General features: G+C 41.7%; 1 protein-coding gene across 1 annotated transcript in view; it reads left to right on the top strand.

The window, feature by feature from the left end:
- Window positions 1-16,282, top strand: part of foxj3 (forkhead box J3) — a 97,182-nt gene that overhangs the window by 35,206 nt on the left and 45,694 nt on the right. The window contains 1 exon segment of the mRNA XM_034689459.1: window positions 8,254-8,754. Coding sequence (XP_034545350.1) covers window positions 8,434-8,754 — 321 coding nt within the window. The 5' untranslated portion in view covers window positions 8,254-8,433.

Below are 16,282 nucleotides of genomic sequence, written 5' to 3'. Positions count from 1 at the left end.
CCCATTCAACATGCAAATAAAAAAGCATCTTCCCTCAAGCTTCTCAAGCCTAGCCTCTGCAGGATTCTAGAAATCATCTGTGCATGTGATGGAGGAATGCACAGTGCATGTAGGGGGCGTGGTCTCAAGCAGTGTGCTATGTGCATGTGATTGAGGAATAGCATAGATATTCAACTGGTTGTTTTAGTCAGGATTATGCAAAAATATATTTTCCTCGACTATATTTAAGTTCCCTATTAAGAGCAAACCTTCAATTTAATGAATTCCTGGTTTATTCCAGTTTATTCTCATAATTCCAATGGAAAGTTTCCAACTCTGAAAATTCCCAGAATTTTGCAACCCTAATCCTGACTACTATGCTCTTGTCACAAAGCCACCTATTATTTACTGCTGCTTGGATTGTTGCAGTCAGATGTTTAACAAAGACAAATTGCCCTGAACTAAGGTCCCTTAATTGGCATGTTTGCACTGTATTATCATTACTACAATATTTTTTGTGAATCATGCCTTGAGGAAGGGCAGTAACCAGTCTGAAGTGATGCCCAATTCCCAACGCATCAGAGACCACAGTTCATTCTTTGCACATTTGCCCCAGAGAGGGGGCAGTCGAGGATTTGTATTTACCTTCTTACCAAACTTTTGGAAAGTTAGAAAGTGAATGTTTCCCCATCATGTAACATGATATGATAGAATGACAGGAAAACTGTACACAGTTGATCTTCGAGAGAGACTGAAACGTCCACTGAACGTTAATCAGCCTCACCAAACCTCTGGTTTTGTTCTCCCTTCCTTTTCAAACCTTCATTTTCTGGTCCTGTTCTCACTTAGGGCAGAGGTAAGCCGGGCTGTTATTCAATCAGCCCAACACAGTACAAATTAATTTTGTCAGGTTTATGACCTTACATTATTAAATGGGAGTAGAAGATGAAAACATTAAGTGTGCATGCTGTCTGCTTCACTTAAGCTTTTTATCCTTGACTAAAATTTCCCGTGAGGAGTCTTGTTATGTCTTTCAATACCACTCCCGACTGGAAACACTCTGCAGCCTGACTTTTGTTCGTGGGATTTTCAGGTGAAGGAGAAGACTGGGACTTTAATTTCAAGGAGTGAAACCAGTATCATTCACCTTTCTGGTCAAACCTAATCCTCTTTAGTGTGCGTACTGTACTTCTTCCTCGCTCAGTAGTTTCCTACTCTGGAAAAATATTCACTCATTGGGCTGAAGAATGCATTTGATGAGAGTGAAGGAAGCTTACTCAGCTTATTGCAGATTTTGTTGGTATTTTGTCTCACACCTTGAAACCAGTAGTTTCTTCGGTAATCATAGATCTATATGTAATTTTGTATTTACACTTTTAAATGATGATTTATGGCAGCTGATTGATTGCAGAATGACTTCCAAGGGAATACTGTGATGTGAAAGTTTTCTATAGAGACAATATCTCTTTGTTGGGGGAATGAAGTAATAACTTTTTCCACATTGATTTTGATGTCCTTTATCTCAGAGCTTCAAAACAGAACCTGCAAGGTTTTCGATCATTTCCACACCACACTCTGTACTGTCATTTTGATAAAAGTAGAACTGGGTGTGTTTACAAAGATGGATTACCGTCCTCAGCAGGAGTCAGATCATTACGAGATGATCTTCATACTGTACTGAAGAATGCAGAAAGAGCACGTTCAGCAATTTTGAACAGCACCGTTTTGTTTTTTTTATGTGCAAGAGCTACAACAGTAACGTACATGATCATGTCGGGACAAGCTTTGCAAACTAAGTGAGGCTGTTAAGGTACATGTATTTCATTGGTCTAAAGTGTTGTCATGTCTAATGAAGGAGACATTATTCTTTAACTTGGATTCAGTTTGACCATTTATTGTTCTCCTGCAGGACTTATTTAGATCCACTACATCCTCTGCAGCATATTTATGTATACTATAGGAATGTACATTTTAAGTATTTTCAGTGATTGATTTTTGGAAATGTTAACTATCAGTTATCGATTAATCAATATAAAAAATCATTGTTATTTATATGTAAAAAACAATGCCAGATATGTTTTTTTCCGCCTAAATTATATTTTCCACAACGACAAAATGCATATAACTGAGGGTATTAAATATGGGTACATATTTAACATTGATTATCAACGATCAGGCTCGTAAAAATATTATCCGCGGAGATAGTCTTATAAAGTGAAAGCTCATAATACTAACAGAAAAGTACTTCAGACTCACAGTGTCTAGTTTTCTGTCTACTTGTTCTTATTGAGAAAAATAAACATGTAACAAAAACAATAAACAAAAGCTCAGACGGCTCTGATGTTGCTGGTCTGCAAACATAGCATACTAGTAATTCCGACCAGTCTGTTAGCTTTGTATCTAAAGATGGGAAAATGTCCTGTTTAAAGTTGTCAACCTTCGTTTCTGTATCGATGTTGACAGCAGTTTCGTATTGATCCTCTTTAAAAAGCGCATGTGGAGACCTGACACACAGTTGCCAGCTGAGCGTCTCCGCTGTGCTCAACACCTTTAACAGCTGATTCACATCGAAACATGCTTTAAACTTAAAACACCTCCCTGATAGACGAATGTAATATCAGACCACATGATGTTTGTTCCACGTGACGGAACAATCAATGAATCGATAATCGGTTAATTGTGTATATCCCTGGTATACTACTTTGCACTTTGCTAATGGCACATGCAAATACTAAGCTCTTGGCTTCAAAAGGACCAAGTCTTCTCAATGAAGACTTGTGCAGATGGAAACAGGGAACTTTTCAATGGGAGCATAAAAAGTCTAGGAGGAAACCAGTTTAAGCTGAACTTTTCCATTTAACAGGAGTCAGACTGTACCTTTATATTATTTGTAATAAATGTTAAACTCTTCTGGTATCATACCATAACTCTATTGCCTTGACCATAAATCATCAGGCTGTTAAAATGCAGACTCCACACAGAAGGTGCTTTATAGGTTGAATTTCCTTAGCACTCGCACTGAAAGCAGAGCCTTAAAAAGGCTTCAAAACACTACTGCAGAGTGTCCTCCAAATTTAACAAACAGACAGTGTCTGTCAATTCAGATAGTGTGGTACGAATATAGGGAGAATATTGACTTTGGTTTAGACTAATACTGATATTAGTGCATGACAAATATTAAAGGACTCCAGTCAGGAATAAGACCAGCTTTGTGATGTGTCAGATGTTTCCCCGTTTAACAATTCTTTGACGGCTTGGGAAAAACAGACGTACCGACATTTATAAAACATCCGTCCCTCTAAATGAGAAGTGATATGGGAAAAGGTGGTTATTGTCTTGTATGAAATGTTAAAATGTTTTATCTTTTTTGCATTATTTTAGAAGTATTACACTTGAAATATTCACCTCACCCAGGGTGGGCCCTGCTTTGTTAGGGGTACTAAAAATTTTAAGTGCTTGCTCAGTACACACATGAATTTTGCAATAGTGGGAATGGGGAACAAGACAGATTTTGTGACGCAGTTCTTTCTGTCAGACCCCTCAGTCAGTTTGTACTTGCCTAACATGATGAAGTTGACGTAATCTGCTGTGTTGTGTGGAGTAATCCCTGGTTGTTACTCAGCTAGTTGCCTCATTGCAGACTCCTGAATAAAGAAAGGGCCTGGCACATGTACAATAAGCCTGCTGTCAGTTTGATTGAGCCACTTCAGACTCAGTAGCAGAGACATAAAACACAATCACTGATTTGCTGTCAGTGCTCTGTTGGCGGCAGCAACGTTGATAAGTCCTGTCAAGAACTTGGTAAATTAAGATGTTTCAAAAAGCCTTTCAATTTCTCATTCAGAACTAAATCTGCCATTAATCCCTGGAGGATAAAGAAACTTTGAGTGTTGATTAGAGAATGAATTTGACCGTCCATTTCTCCCTCTGAGCCTTCGGAAAAACTCCCAGCGCTCCATTCTGAAAACAAATTAAAGTGGAGAGAGAGAGAGAGAAAGAAGTTTTCTTTTTTCGGCGGTGACAGTGACAGAACCCCATTTTCCTCGTGACAGATCAAAGTGGCTCAGTTTGTGTGTGGGAACGCAGTCTTGTTCCCCAAGGCTCGTAATCATAGTGCCTCGACTCTCTGACTTCAATGCACATTCTGCAGCCACTTCCTGCTCTCTGCCAGGCCTGATGCCAGCATCATGGTGCCCTTCACACCCTCCCCTTTTGCCCCAAGCCCCCCTGATTACTCTTCTTCTTGTCTTTCCCGCCTCCCCAGTTCTCCTCCTACCCCCAGACCCGTTGGTGAACATACTCAGACAGTCCTCCCTGACGCAGCAGCACGCTGGGGCTTGTCCCCACTCTGACTGTCCCGCAGCCTCGAAGGGTAATGAAGACAGCAGGGGGGCCGCTTTACTGCCTGCTTGTGTCGCGCTTCATCATTCCTGCCACAGCCAAAGGTTCTCTAATTAAGACACCGACTTGGCCTGGCAGATTATGTAGCAGCTGGATCATTAGCGTAGAGGGTCAAATGGCATGCGTCTCCGTGTTGCAGGCGGAGCTCCTTTCATCAACCTCTGTCTCCGTCAACTCACCTCTGGTGGTCACCAGAAGGCTTTGCTTGCTTCAACCTCTTTGCTACAGTCTTCATCCGTCATTCATGCTGTGTGGGGGCTCGGACAGAATTGAAACATTTACATCAACACCACCAGTCATCGACGTGTACAGAGCTGCCAGTGTATCAGGTCAACCATGCAGGAACTGACATTATACAGTACAACTAGAGCTGGGCGATATGGGGAAAAGATGTTAATACGATACCATTTTTCATATCAGTCGATATCGATAATTATCACGATAAATATCAAACCATTAATTCATTTACATTTGAAGCAGATTTTTGAAAGTTTAAGAAACCAGACGGTTTGTTAGCTTGTATCTGGATTTAGTTCTCGGATAAGCTTCTTGAATCCCTCATTTTTGATGGTTCTAACTTCCCGTTAGCACCGTCTTTAGTGTAAGACAAGATTTTTGTGAAGTTGTGGTTTGTAGATTCTTATTTCTCTCATATAATTTCCATATTTTGATTTAAATTTACAACAAAGATATATCAAATTGTATGCTGTGTATCTGTTTATAAAGTATTGTTGTGAGAGGTGCACTCCCTTTAAGGTTACTATAGGTTACGGGCATTTAAATATATCACATTTTTATCCAACATTTGTTATATCTATACTGAGAAAAATTATATAACGATAATTATCGTTTTGAATTATCGCCCAGCTCTAAGTACAACAGACACTGAGTGTGCATGAAATCATTTAATTGATCCTCTTTGTAAAGGTTTTGTTAATACTGGTTTGAAAATTCTCCTAGTTAATTTGCCTCATCTCAGTGTTATCAGTTGATCTTTAAAGCTATGAAATGTCAAGACTTTGCCCACCCAAGTTGCAGAGAAGCCAAGCTAATGACCTCAAAGACTTGATCTGTTAGTTTGCATTGATGAAAAGTTAACGCCTAATTAAAAAATGTAAAAATCCATCAATGAATCACCTTGATAAAAAAATGCATTAACAAAAAGCGGATGTCTTTTGACTCTATTATTTGATCCTTTCTTCATTTATCCATTCATGTATGGGTTCAAATAATACTTTAAATATGAATAGATAGAATATGTGTTAAAGTTTAAGGACATTTAAATAAAAGACAATAAAGACTGAATTCAGCTGAGGTCAGATTTACAGTAAGACATAAACAGAGTGGGAGCTGTACAGGTTGAAGTTGCAGTAAAGGTGTGACACAGACTACAGTCCTATGCCATGTAAGCATAAAGCAGGATTTAAAGGTGTACACTTTCAATGTATTTAGCCCCTCTGAGTTAATATGTACATTAATATTCAAATAGGCTGCCTTTCAAAGAGGAAAATTACCGTCATTAGCAGCCTGTGAGTCACCTTTATTTCCGTTACAGGGTGGAGAAATGTTCTTGTTTGTCTTTTTGGTGATGAGGAGCCGTTCTGTACCATTAGAGCTGACTCACCTGTCAGTAGTCAGTCAGCAAGTGGACTCATCTTTCAGTCTGATCATGACTGCTCAGAAGCTGAGAGAGTTTACCTCAAAGCCTTTTCATCAAGGCCTCCAACCTGCAAACAAACACGGTGCAAATGTTAATGAAAGAAGAAAGGAAAAAAAGCCCACAGTAAAGTAAACAACCGGCTCCTTTTTTTTTTTTTCAAACCCACGGATTAAAGCTTGAATTTGTCTGAATCAGAAGCTTAAAAGATAGCTGTCAAATATTTGTTGTTTTCCTCTTGTTGAATTAGGACTGCTGTGGGCAGCTCGCTGTCAGTCATTCACACCAGATTTCAAAGATTACAACTTTTCACAGTTTAAATAAAGCAAAAAGAACGTGTCAAACAACCCCTCTAGGCCTGTGTGCTGAAAGTTGTCTCACCACTTTGTACAGTACAGCTACAGATGCTGCCTTCCCCCAGCTTGGGTTTGGTCATAAGTGGACGATTAGTCCACTCTTTTGTGAAAATATGAAGGGTTCAAATATTTAAGATGGACAGTTTATTGGTTGAGTTTGCTCCAGGAGACGTTGGAGAAGCTAATTCAGACTTTTGGTGTTATCTTTTCAATAAGTACTTAATTACCGACATGAAATCTGGCTGACCACAGCTACTGTTTTCCAGCACAGCCACCATTCAAGCCTGAAGGGGAAAGCTTTGAATACTCATGGGATGTTTTTGGTGCGGTATCAATTAGAAAATTAAGACAGAAAAACTGAAAATAAGATGTAAAATCCTTTTGCAATTTTACAGTGCCTGAGGAAACCTGGTGATTAAGGGAAGGGAAGATTTAAGACCATTTGCCATTAATGATCTCCCCTGGCTGGATCTGTTTTTTTCCTTCTCAGTACACTGTTTGGATGTATGAAAATTTGCCTTCATCATCTGCCTCGCCTGTCCACACTGATAGCCAATGTTGAATTGACAGCTGGGCACCAGCTAACCCCTGCTGTGAAAGATCAATGGGAAGGGACAACCACAAACTGCTTACGACCAACTGCCACCAAAGGAGATCAACCAATTTCAGAATGTATTACTATCCCTGCTGCATCTTGTACCGACAGCCACAGCCTGTAAATAACTTTTTACACTTCTAAACACTTTTCTGACTCCCTAATGAAGAAAGGATTTCATCAAACACATTTCAAACCTTCCAGTGTTCCACAGAAACGGCCTATTAAAAGATTTGGAGTCAACATGATTTTCATCAATTATATTGAGCAAAGGTTTAAGTTAAATCTCAAAATGTTTGAACCACAGTTTTGAAAAATTGGGAGAAGTGCTATAAATAGGTAAAATTCCACATAGCACACTTTTTTAAGGATGCAGTATTTGACCTATTGAGGACTGTCAAGAATGTATTTATTTCCAGCCTGAGTGCACACTCCAAATCACACATGCTCAAGCACACACAAACACAGAAACACACACTTGTGCAAGCATGCTTAGTCAAGAGAAAAATCCCACAACTTGGTGAGGATTTCTCATTCTGCCGTCTGTTCCCTTTTTTTCCCCCTCAGCCAGATTGCAGTGTCATCCTGCTCAAGATTTTTTCCTCTCTCTACAAATGCCCGAGTTCACCTACGTGTGTAACTTTAGGCCTTCCTACTTTGCCCCTCTATTTTAAGACTGGGAGGGCAGTGTGCCGAGAGGGACAGAGAGAGGCAGGCTGTTGAGGGCAGCATTCTGCGCAGCATGGCTGACGCTCACAGGGCCGCCGCACACCGTTTGCAAGACGACACTAGCTGGCTTGTTTACGGCAGAGGCTCCGTTTGGGGGGGAGGAAGAGGAGGAGGAGGAGGAGGTAGGAAAGCTGGCAGGCAGGGAAGAAAAGAGAGGGGGTTTACTACCCTCAAGAGAGTCGGAATTCCTCCTGAGCCATTCCCCCATTTGGCTGGCAGTTGTGAAAACAATTGCCTGGCATTTACTCTCTCTGTGTGCAGATGGAGTCCCAGCTATGAGTCAGCTTTGAGAGCAGCAAGTGGTGGAGAAAGTGGTGGGCTTGTGATCTCCTGCACAGTGAATATATAAGCATACTTTACAGAGATGCCTGGTTTTTGATGTAGGGCAAACAGTTTAGAGCTGCTTCCTTGCTTCCATTCCTTTTCATTCTCTGCAGTTCTGCTGATATGCATATCTTTTATCTCCAATGTTCAGTTGCTCTGTGTAACAAAGAGCAGTTGACTAATAAAAGCTTCTCTGTTTCCTCTTCCTCCAGAGTCGACCCATAGAAGCTGATGTCTTGAGCTGAGGGAGACTTCAACCTCAACCTGTCACCCGCCCCGTTTGTTATTCCACACCTGGTCTGGTCTTCTTCAGGGCGCAGAGCTCTAACAACAACCACCACCTCCTCCACCTTTTCCCCGCCCCCGCCCCTCCTGCCCAGCCTGCCGTCACCATGACGTCGGAGCTGGAGAGCAGCCTGACCTCCATGGACTGGCTTCCTCAGCTTACCATGCAGGCAGCCATCCGCAAGGCGGATGCCCAGAATGCCCACGGGCCAGGCATGGGCAAGAAGAGCGCCCTACTGGATCCTAACACCACGCTGGACCAGGAGGAGGTGCAGCAGCACAAGGATGGCAAGCCGCCTTACAGCTACGCTAGCCTCATTACATTCGCTATCAACAGCTCGCCAAAGAAGAAGATGACTCTGAGCGAGATCTACCAGTGGATCTGTGATAACTTTCCCTACTACAGGGAGGCGGGCAGTGGCTGGAAGGTAAGAAGAACAGACATTGAGCCTTTGTTATAGTTGAGTTGTCTTAACACCAATCTTTAGATTTGCATATTGGCTCATATGGAGCATCCCTCCTCAGTTGTTGACGTTTTGCTAGCTGTGACTAACTCTCTACCAGCACTGCAGTGTTGTCGCTTGTTATCGTCACATACTGATTACCAGAAACAAGTTGATTTCATTGAGATATAATAAATCATGGTTAAGGATTGGTGCATTGATGAGCATACCACCTATCCGATACTATATGCTGCTAGAGGTTGATTCAATGCTTGTGTTGGTGTTGGAATCGGTACAACTCCAATTTAAGGCCCGTATAGTGTTTGAGAACCACGATGAGAGTTGCTTTATCTTTACAGCGGAGTTTCCTGTTGGTTGTCCTTTATGATTTGCACAGCTGCAGATATAAAGTGCCTTACAGCAGTTTTGTTTTTGAGCTTACTTTTTGTTGTGAAATGTGGACAGCATCTGCAGCAAAGTTGAAATCCACATCCCATGACTTGAATCACTGTTTTGTTATTGTTGGGCAGCTTAAATAGAGTTAGATGCCGTCGGTAATCACCATTGTCACTTCCGAGGAAGTTGAGAGAGAAACTATGAGTGCGCCAAATCACAGTAAGTGCCTTACTCTAGTGAGTGAAAAATGGTGCAGCCCTGAGAGAACCATATGAAGTGTAAAACCCTGGATTAATATTCAGAGAAGTGGCCCCTATCTGTGCGAACACAGACTAAATAGCCTATTCATGGGTGGTATTATTCATTGCAGATGCCTTGATAGGAGAAGGCCATTATGCAGAAGGAGAGAGCCAGTGCTGCTGTGTCATCATCTCAAGGAGCCCATGATATACCGAGATGAAGCTATGCTGATTGCCTTTTAAAGGGCCCAGATGGAAATTGATATTAGAATGAGTTTTCCAATCAGTCGACGTTTATTGGAAATAGAATCTTAGGCACTGCTTTATTGCAGTCAGACAAGATGTATGAAGCCCATTTCCTGGGGCGACAAGATCTGGCGTGAGGACAGGCTGCATGGAGGTCTGTGTGTGTGTGTGTGTGTGTGTGTGTGTGTGTGTGTGTGTGTGTGTGTGTGTGTGTGTGTGTGTGTGTGTGAGTGTGAGTGTGAGTGAGGAGATGAGAAAGCATGTGTTATTGTAAATGGATTGATTTGAGCTTTTGTGGCAAGGCTTTTTGTGAGAAAATGAATTGTTTTATTCTGCAACCCATGCTTCCTCCTTTACCTTCATCATTTCTTATTTAGTTGTTAGCAACATAGCAGCGTACGTGCCGTCAGTCTGCATGCATTCCTGCATTCAGTAACAGACATTTTCACTCGATAGTGAGGTCACCTCTGTATTGTGTATACAGCCTACCGTCTTTGGCATTGAATTTAACCATTCAGTGCACACTGATAATTCTCTCCAGACACTGGTTCAAGGTTGCAGCAGTATTTTCCACTATCTCTGTAGTTGTGTTAAGGCGGTAAGAAATCCAGCTGCAGAGCATGTAGCACAGCCTACATGTATCTAGAAATATCAGTTTTAATATTTCTTATTGTTGAGACAGTAGCTAGGAGTAAATTATAATTTAAGTGGGTTGAAGTGGACTTCTTAGACTGTAGCTATGATATGAGGCTGCGAAACAACTGAAACATCTGCAGATAAGACTCTATATTTAGCCGACACTCTTTCTCAAAGCACTTGAATGCATATACTTCTTATACATTTTAGAGTGGGTGGTCTCAGTGGGAATCAAACTGGTACTGCTGGCAATGTTAAAGCTTTGCTTTACCCACTTACTTACATTTCCACTGCAGACTGGCAGAATGCAATACAGTATACATCGGTAACCCACCAGAGACTTGGCTGATGTGTGTGGCTTTAGGTGTGAAAAGTGGTTTAGTCATGAGGGTCAAGCTGGTGCTGATCTCGGTATTGCCGTGGTAAAGAAGCCTTTGGGTTATACTTATAGAATTAAAACTGTATTTTTTATAAGCCAAAATTCTCCAAAATTATTTTTATTTATTTTAAAAAAAAATTTAAGTTGTGTTTTTGGGCATTTTTGCCTTTAACGACAGGGCAGCTGAAGAGAGACAGAAAATGTGGGGAGTAGAGAGAGGGGGAGGACATGCAGCAAATGGTCGACCGGCTGGGAGACGAACCATCGACCTCTGCGGACTGTAGCCTCTATACGTGGGGTGCTTAAGCCGCTAGACCACCAGCGCCCCTTTATTTATTTATTTATATATGTATTTATTTTTCTCTCCCCTCCCTCCCCCTTCCCTATCCCCAAACCCAACTAAGTCCTCTTCTTCATAGTTTAGACATTAAGAGAACTGTATACTCACACATAAATAAATATATATATATATATATATATATATATATATATATATATATATATATATATATATATATATATATATATATATATATATAGACACCTTCACATGAGTATTCATATGAAATACAAACACAACAGTGTACCTAATGTTGAAAAGAAAAGGTATATCTGTACATACATTCACGGACCCATACACATTCCTACACCCACCCATCAGTTTGCATACATTAATAAACCCAGCCACGCCTACCCATAGGCATAGCCACAGATGCGTGCATGTACCCGTACAGCAAAAGAATAAATAGTAATAATCTAATAATAAGTAAAAGTAAGAATAAGAGTCAAACAGAGTACTGTTAAGCATTTCAAACACTCTGGGGGCTTAACCAAAAGACAACAAGATCCAAGTACCAGCGGCACTCCTGCATCCACACCTACATTTCTCATTTGCTGGCACAATGAATTTTATTTTATTTTTTACAAGAGATTTGGAAACTTCATGAACTTCTCGTGAATAACACAGGGGGTGTTTTGAAATATTTGTCTGGAAAGGAAAAAAATGAAGCTCCTAAGCTGAATGTTCTCTCCCACATGGGTACAATCCTCCTTGGGATTAACTGACCAGGGCAGATCTCTGGTGTTGGAAGTAAGCATGCGGTTTCAGGAAATCAGGAAATTATCTGATTGTAAGTTTGAGCGGTCTAAGCGCCCCACATACAGAGGCTATAGTCCTGGTCCCAGAGGTCGCCAGTTCAACTCCCGGCTGCTTGTCTTCCTCCACTCTACTTCCTGACTCTCTACATCCATAAAGGCAAAAAAAATGCCCCAAAAATATTACTTTAAAAAAACATTGAACAAGCTAGAAAGCATAGGTTGAGGTGGTATTGTTATGCAAAATCACAGTAGTGTATTATGAAAGACTGGTACAGTGTGATGAAAGACATGTTTCTCAGTTTGCTGTGCATTAAATGTAAATGGTGTAGATTAGCTGCATAATCCACTCAGTCAGCACCAGAGCTGTTTTCCATTGAGTCCAGGGCTCAAAATACATTATGCTTCTCTACTTATTACTTCTTCTGAGGCTCTTATTTATGTTTCTTAGATTCAGTTATATTAAATGGACCAATAAGATTTAAACCAAGAAACAATTTGTGACAAATTACATTTTCACATTTTTTTATCCACAAATACAGAAATGCATCATCCTGATTTGCATTGGGGCTTCTTTTCAGCATGGAGCATAATGTGTATTTGACGTAGCTGGAGTGATGTCCTGTATATCTGCATAAGAAGTAGATCTAGTCAGCGTTGGTGGAGATTGACGCTCTTCAAGCAGTTTCTGTTTTAGTAAAGGCTGCACAGATCTACAGATTCTGGCCTGAATGTGGGCTGTGACTTTAGAAATACCCCTCACATTTAGAAGTGTGAAAAACCACATCACTCTAACCAGGATGCTGTACAGCACAGGAAACACTGAAAAAGCGGTTTGAAGATGTGCTCATAGGCTAGAGCATGCGTCACGATGCTTCTCTCAGTTCTTGTTAATGGGGTGTTTTCCCTGCTGTAGTTTTTTTTTATATTCTAAGAATCTAAACAGCTGAAGTTATGTGTAAAGAGTAAGACTAAGATATTTTCATTGCATAAGACATGTGAATGAAATCCAAGAGTGCTGTTTCCATGCCTGGGGTATTTGAACAAGCTCCAGTAGCCCTCGGTTTGTTCCTAATGTTTTTGTGCTTGGAGAATTTTCACAACCCATCACACAAATGATATTTTCATCTAAGCCTGTGCAAGCGCCTGGGAAATGAATCCCTCCCAATCTTCAAGAGGTCAGTAGGAGCATGTTGAGTCGTGAGGGTTTTTCAGAGATGTGTCTTTGGAGCCATAAAGTAGCATGTCCTAACACCTGACTGCAATGTTATTATTCTGTAATATGGATGCAGTAGTAAAGATTCCTCTCCACTGTGACTATTAATATGCCGTGAATCCACCTATAGTGTGGCTGAGTATGCGTGTTTGTGTGTGTAATTAGTTGGAAGAGAGCTTGCCTGGGTGGGGTGAATGTAGGTCGGATGTAGTCATCGCTCCTTTGTTCCCCTGGAGATGTCAGTCGCAGGAATTTGGGACTCAACGCACGCATGCGTCTGCTCTGTATGATAATGCAAGCTGTGCCGGCGAGAGGGAGACCGGGCTAATCTGGGCACCAGCAACTCATTTAGTCATCTCAATAGAACTCCATTAGCCTGTGCTTTTAAGAAATATCAATAAGTGCTGTCAATAAAAACAGATAATTCATCAAGGTCAAAAAAAAAATATGAACGCTGCCTTCAAGAGTGCAGAATGTGTGTTCGGCATCTATGAGCAAGCCATTAGACGGGGCTTTTCTTGACACCCTCTCCAGCTCTCTGAGGTATTCGCATTGTGCAGGTTTGTCTAAGCAGTCTTTTGTGACACTCAGCTCGTATGCTGTAGCTTTCGTGCCCTTACGTTTGTTGTACATCAAGCATGCCAGATCCCTTTCTGTTATTTCACATAAAAGTACTCCTAAACAAATAGATTGCATAACCCTGCATGCTGATTCTGTATGCCTCTTATTTATCTCCTCTAGGTCATCAGTCATATTTGTTGCTCAGTACTTTTAATTACAAAGCTGTCCTGGGCAATGCAAGCTGGCCGAGCTGACTCTGGAGATGACTCTTCTTGATGTCAGGTTGAACCTTTTTGCATATATTTTCGAAGAAGAGTTCAAGACCCGGTCTCTATGTGCAATTAGTTCAGTGTAAAGAACAGGAGCCGACTTAAGTTTCCAAAGCTGTTGTCACGACTTCTCAACTCCTTCACGAAAGCGATCTTGCGTGTGGTGAGTGGCGAATCAGCGCCTTCTCACTTTAGCTACAACTGTTTGCAGAGAGCCTGCTACCTAAATGATTTTCAGACACGTGGCTTTAAAACACTTCAAAAAGACAGCTGCAGAAGAAGGGTATTCCCCCCCAGCCGATCTCTACCTGCATGCAACAAGATGGGCAGTCTGGAGTATGACTTAAGAAAGAGACTCAACAAATCATACAGGTGTAGATTTGATGAAAGTGAACGTAAGTGCTGCTTTTGAAGTTGATATTGCTTCGGTTTAAAATGCTCAATCTGCCTATTATGTGTTAAAACATAAGATGAGAAGATTCGTCAGTGCATTCTGGTGAGATGTCACCACTTTTACACACCAAATCTTAAATGACACATCAGAATGACTGCTTAATGATTAATAAAACAGAGCTGCTAAGATGTCAGTTGTTGCTCCAGTAACACCTTCATCTTGGATGGGCTAATTTAAGCAAACTGGCTCCTAATTGATCTGCATAGATGTCTCAACTGTTTGCAGTCTTCCTCGCAGCTCCACCTCAGAAAATGAGTCTCTTTTCACTGCGGTTCAGCCAGAGAAGGAGTGACAGTGCGAGGGATTTATTTTCTGGTATATTTTCTTTTTTGAAAAAGTAGTCAGAAAAAGGTATTGAACAGAGACTCCACATACACTCTCAAATGTTGACCTCCTTGCTCGTCTCAAACCTTCTCCCGGCTCCTTGTGGGCTCACTTCAGGCAAAGTGTGTAAATTCCCCTCTGCATTTCTTCCAGGTGAAGAATGCCAAAGAAAATCTGGAGCAATTCTCAACCAGTTGAAAAATGCTTGAAATGTTTGCTCTTGAACTTTAACTGTTGAAGAGATTGTTGCTACTGGCATGATTTTATTTTTTATCTGGTCCACACCTGTGTACAGGAGAGAAAATTAGGTAGAGAATGTTGGTTGCTGTTGATTGCCTGACAAACATCTCGTCTCCCTCTGCATTTCCACTCAGGTCCACAGCTCTTCCATGGTCTTGTTAACAGGGAAATGTAGCTTTGGTCTGAAAATGGTCCGGTGTGCAGAGATGGGGCAACAGAGCTGCCTTCTGCAGGGGCCCTGGACCTTGCTTTGATCTCATTATAAAATGCAAATACACGGTACCCTAAACAGATCAAAGGTTCAACTTCCCATTGGATCTGAGGCTTAATAATAGCAGCCTGGAGCAGTTTTCTATTTTTTAAGAAGCGATTTGGGTAGCTACTGGTCCTCCAGGACATTATTTACTCTGGAGATAATGTTCCTGCCTCTGACTGGTGACTAGCCACAGCTCAGAAAATCCCTGCTCCTGTTGCTTATTTGAATAAGATTGGTCAGGTATGAGGAATTTGCGTCTTCTGCCCCTATCTCCCACCTCAAAGCTTAGGTTTGCAGGGCCTGAAATCTGAAAGTGTAAAATTGCTTTGGTGCTAGACTCACTGATACCTTCATCTACTTTCTCAGCCTGTATCATCATTACACAGTGGAGCAGGAATTTAAATTTTAAGCACTTTGCTGTAACTGTATGTCTCAGCAGCAGCGATGCATATTTAGAGCACCACTCTTCCTTTTGTAACCCACACACCAACCCAAACATGATCCCTTTTACAAAGTTCATTAATTTCTCCAATGTCAGATGAACCTTGGCTGAGATTCAGTCTGATGAGTGGTACAGTAATTTTTAGTACATTTTTCTCATCCTGGATTTCTTCATAATTGTAGAGACAGCAGAAGTGGCTGTATGCTGGCCCAGGATTCTCTTTGTCAGGTGGTGGGAGGGGTAGTGATTCACTCGGCAGCCAGTTTGATCCTGCTGTGAGGCGGGTTCCCGTGTCAGGAAGCTCCAGCCTGGCCACCCGCCCACCAGCCTCACCTTGCGCCCGCCTACCGGCGCCCCACCGCTCACGCTCTGGCCCTCAGAGTGGGCGGGGAGAGCAGGCTGGCAGGCCTTGGCACGGATACATTTTGGCAGGAGCTGCTGTCCCCACACTCCGCCGAGTGAAGTGCTGACTGCAGTGCAGAACATAAAAGGCCTGAGGCTTCTATCGCTTCCTCTTGTGGCCTGCAGGCCTGTGTGGAGATGTGGGCTTCAATTTTACTTGAAACTGTGGCTGTCTTTTGACAGCCATAGCAACTGCCTCACAGTTCATCCCCCATATATGACTTCTGTTATCATTTTAAACAGCCATTAACCCTTAACAGCTCCCTCCCAGCTGCTCTCTTTGCACAGTGAGATGTGTGATACAGCAGAGAGTTGTAAAAGCTCATGGCTGTGGTCATCAATTGATTCAGTGAACTTC

The sequence above is a fragment of the Notolabrus celidotus genome, chromosome 1 (assembly GCF_009762535.1).
Source record: "Notolabrus celidotus isolate fNotCel1 chromosome 1, fNotCel1.pri, whole genome shotgun sequence".
NCBI lineage: Eukaryota > Metazoa > Chordata > Actinopteri > Labriformes > Labridae > Notolabrus > Notolabrus celidotus.
The sequence above is the reverse complement of the archived record's forward strand: the minus strand, read 5'-3'. Positions and strand labels throughout refer to the sequence as shown.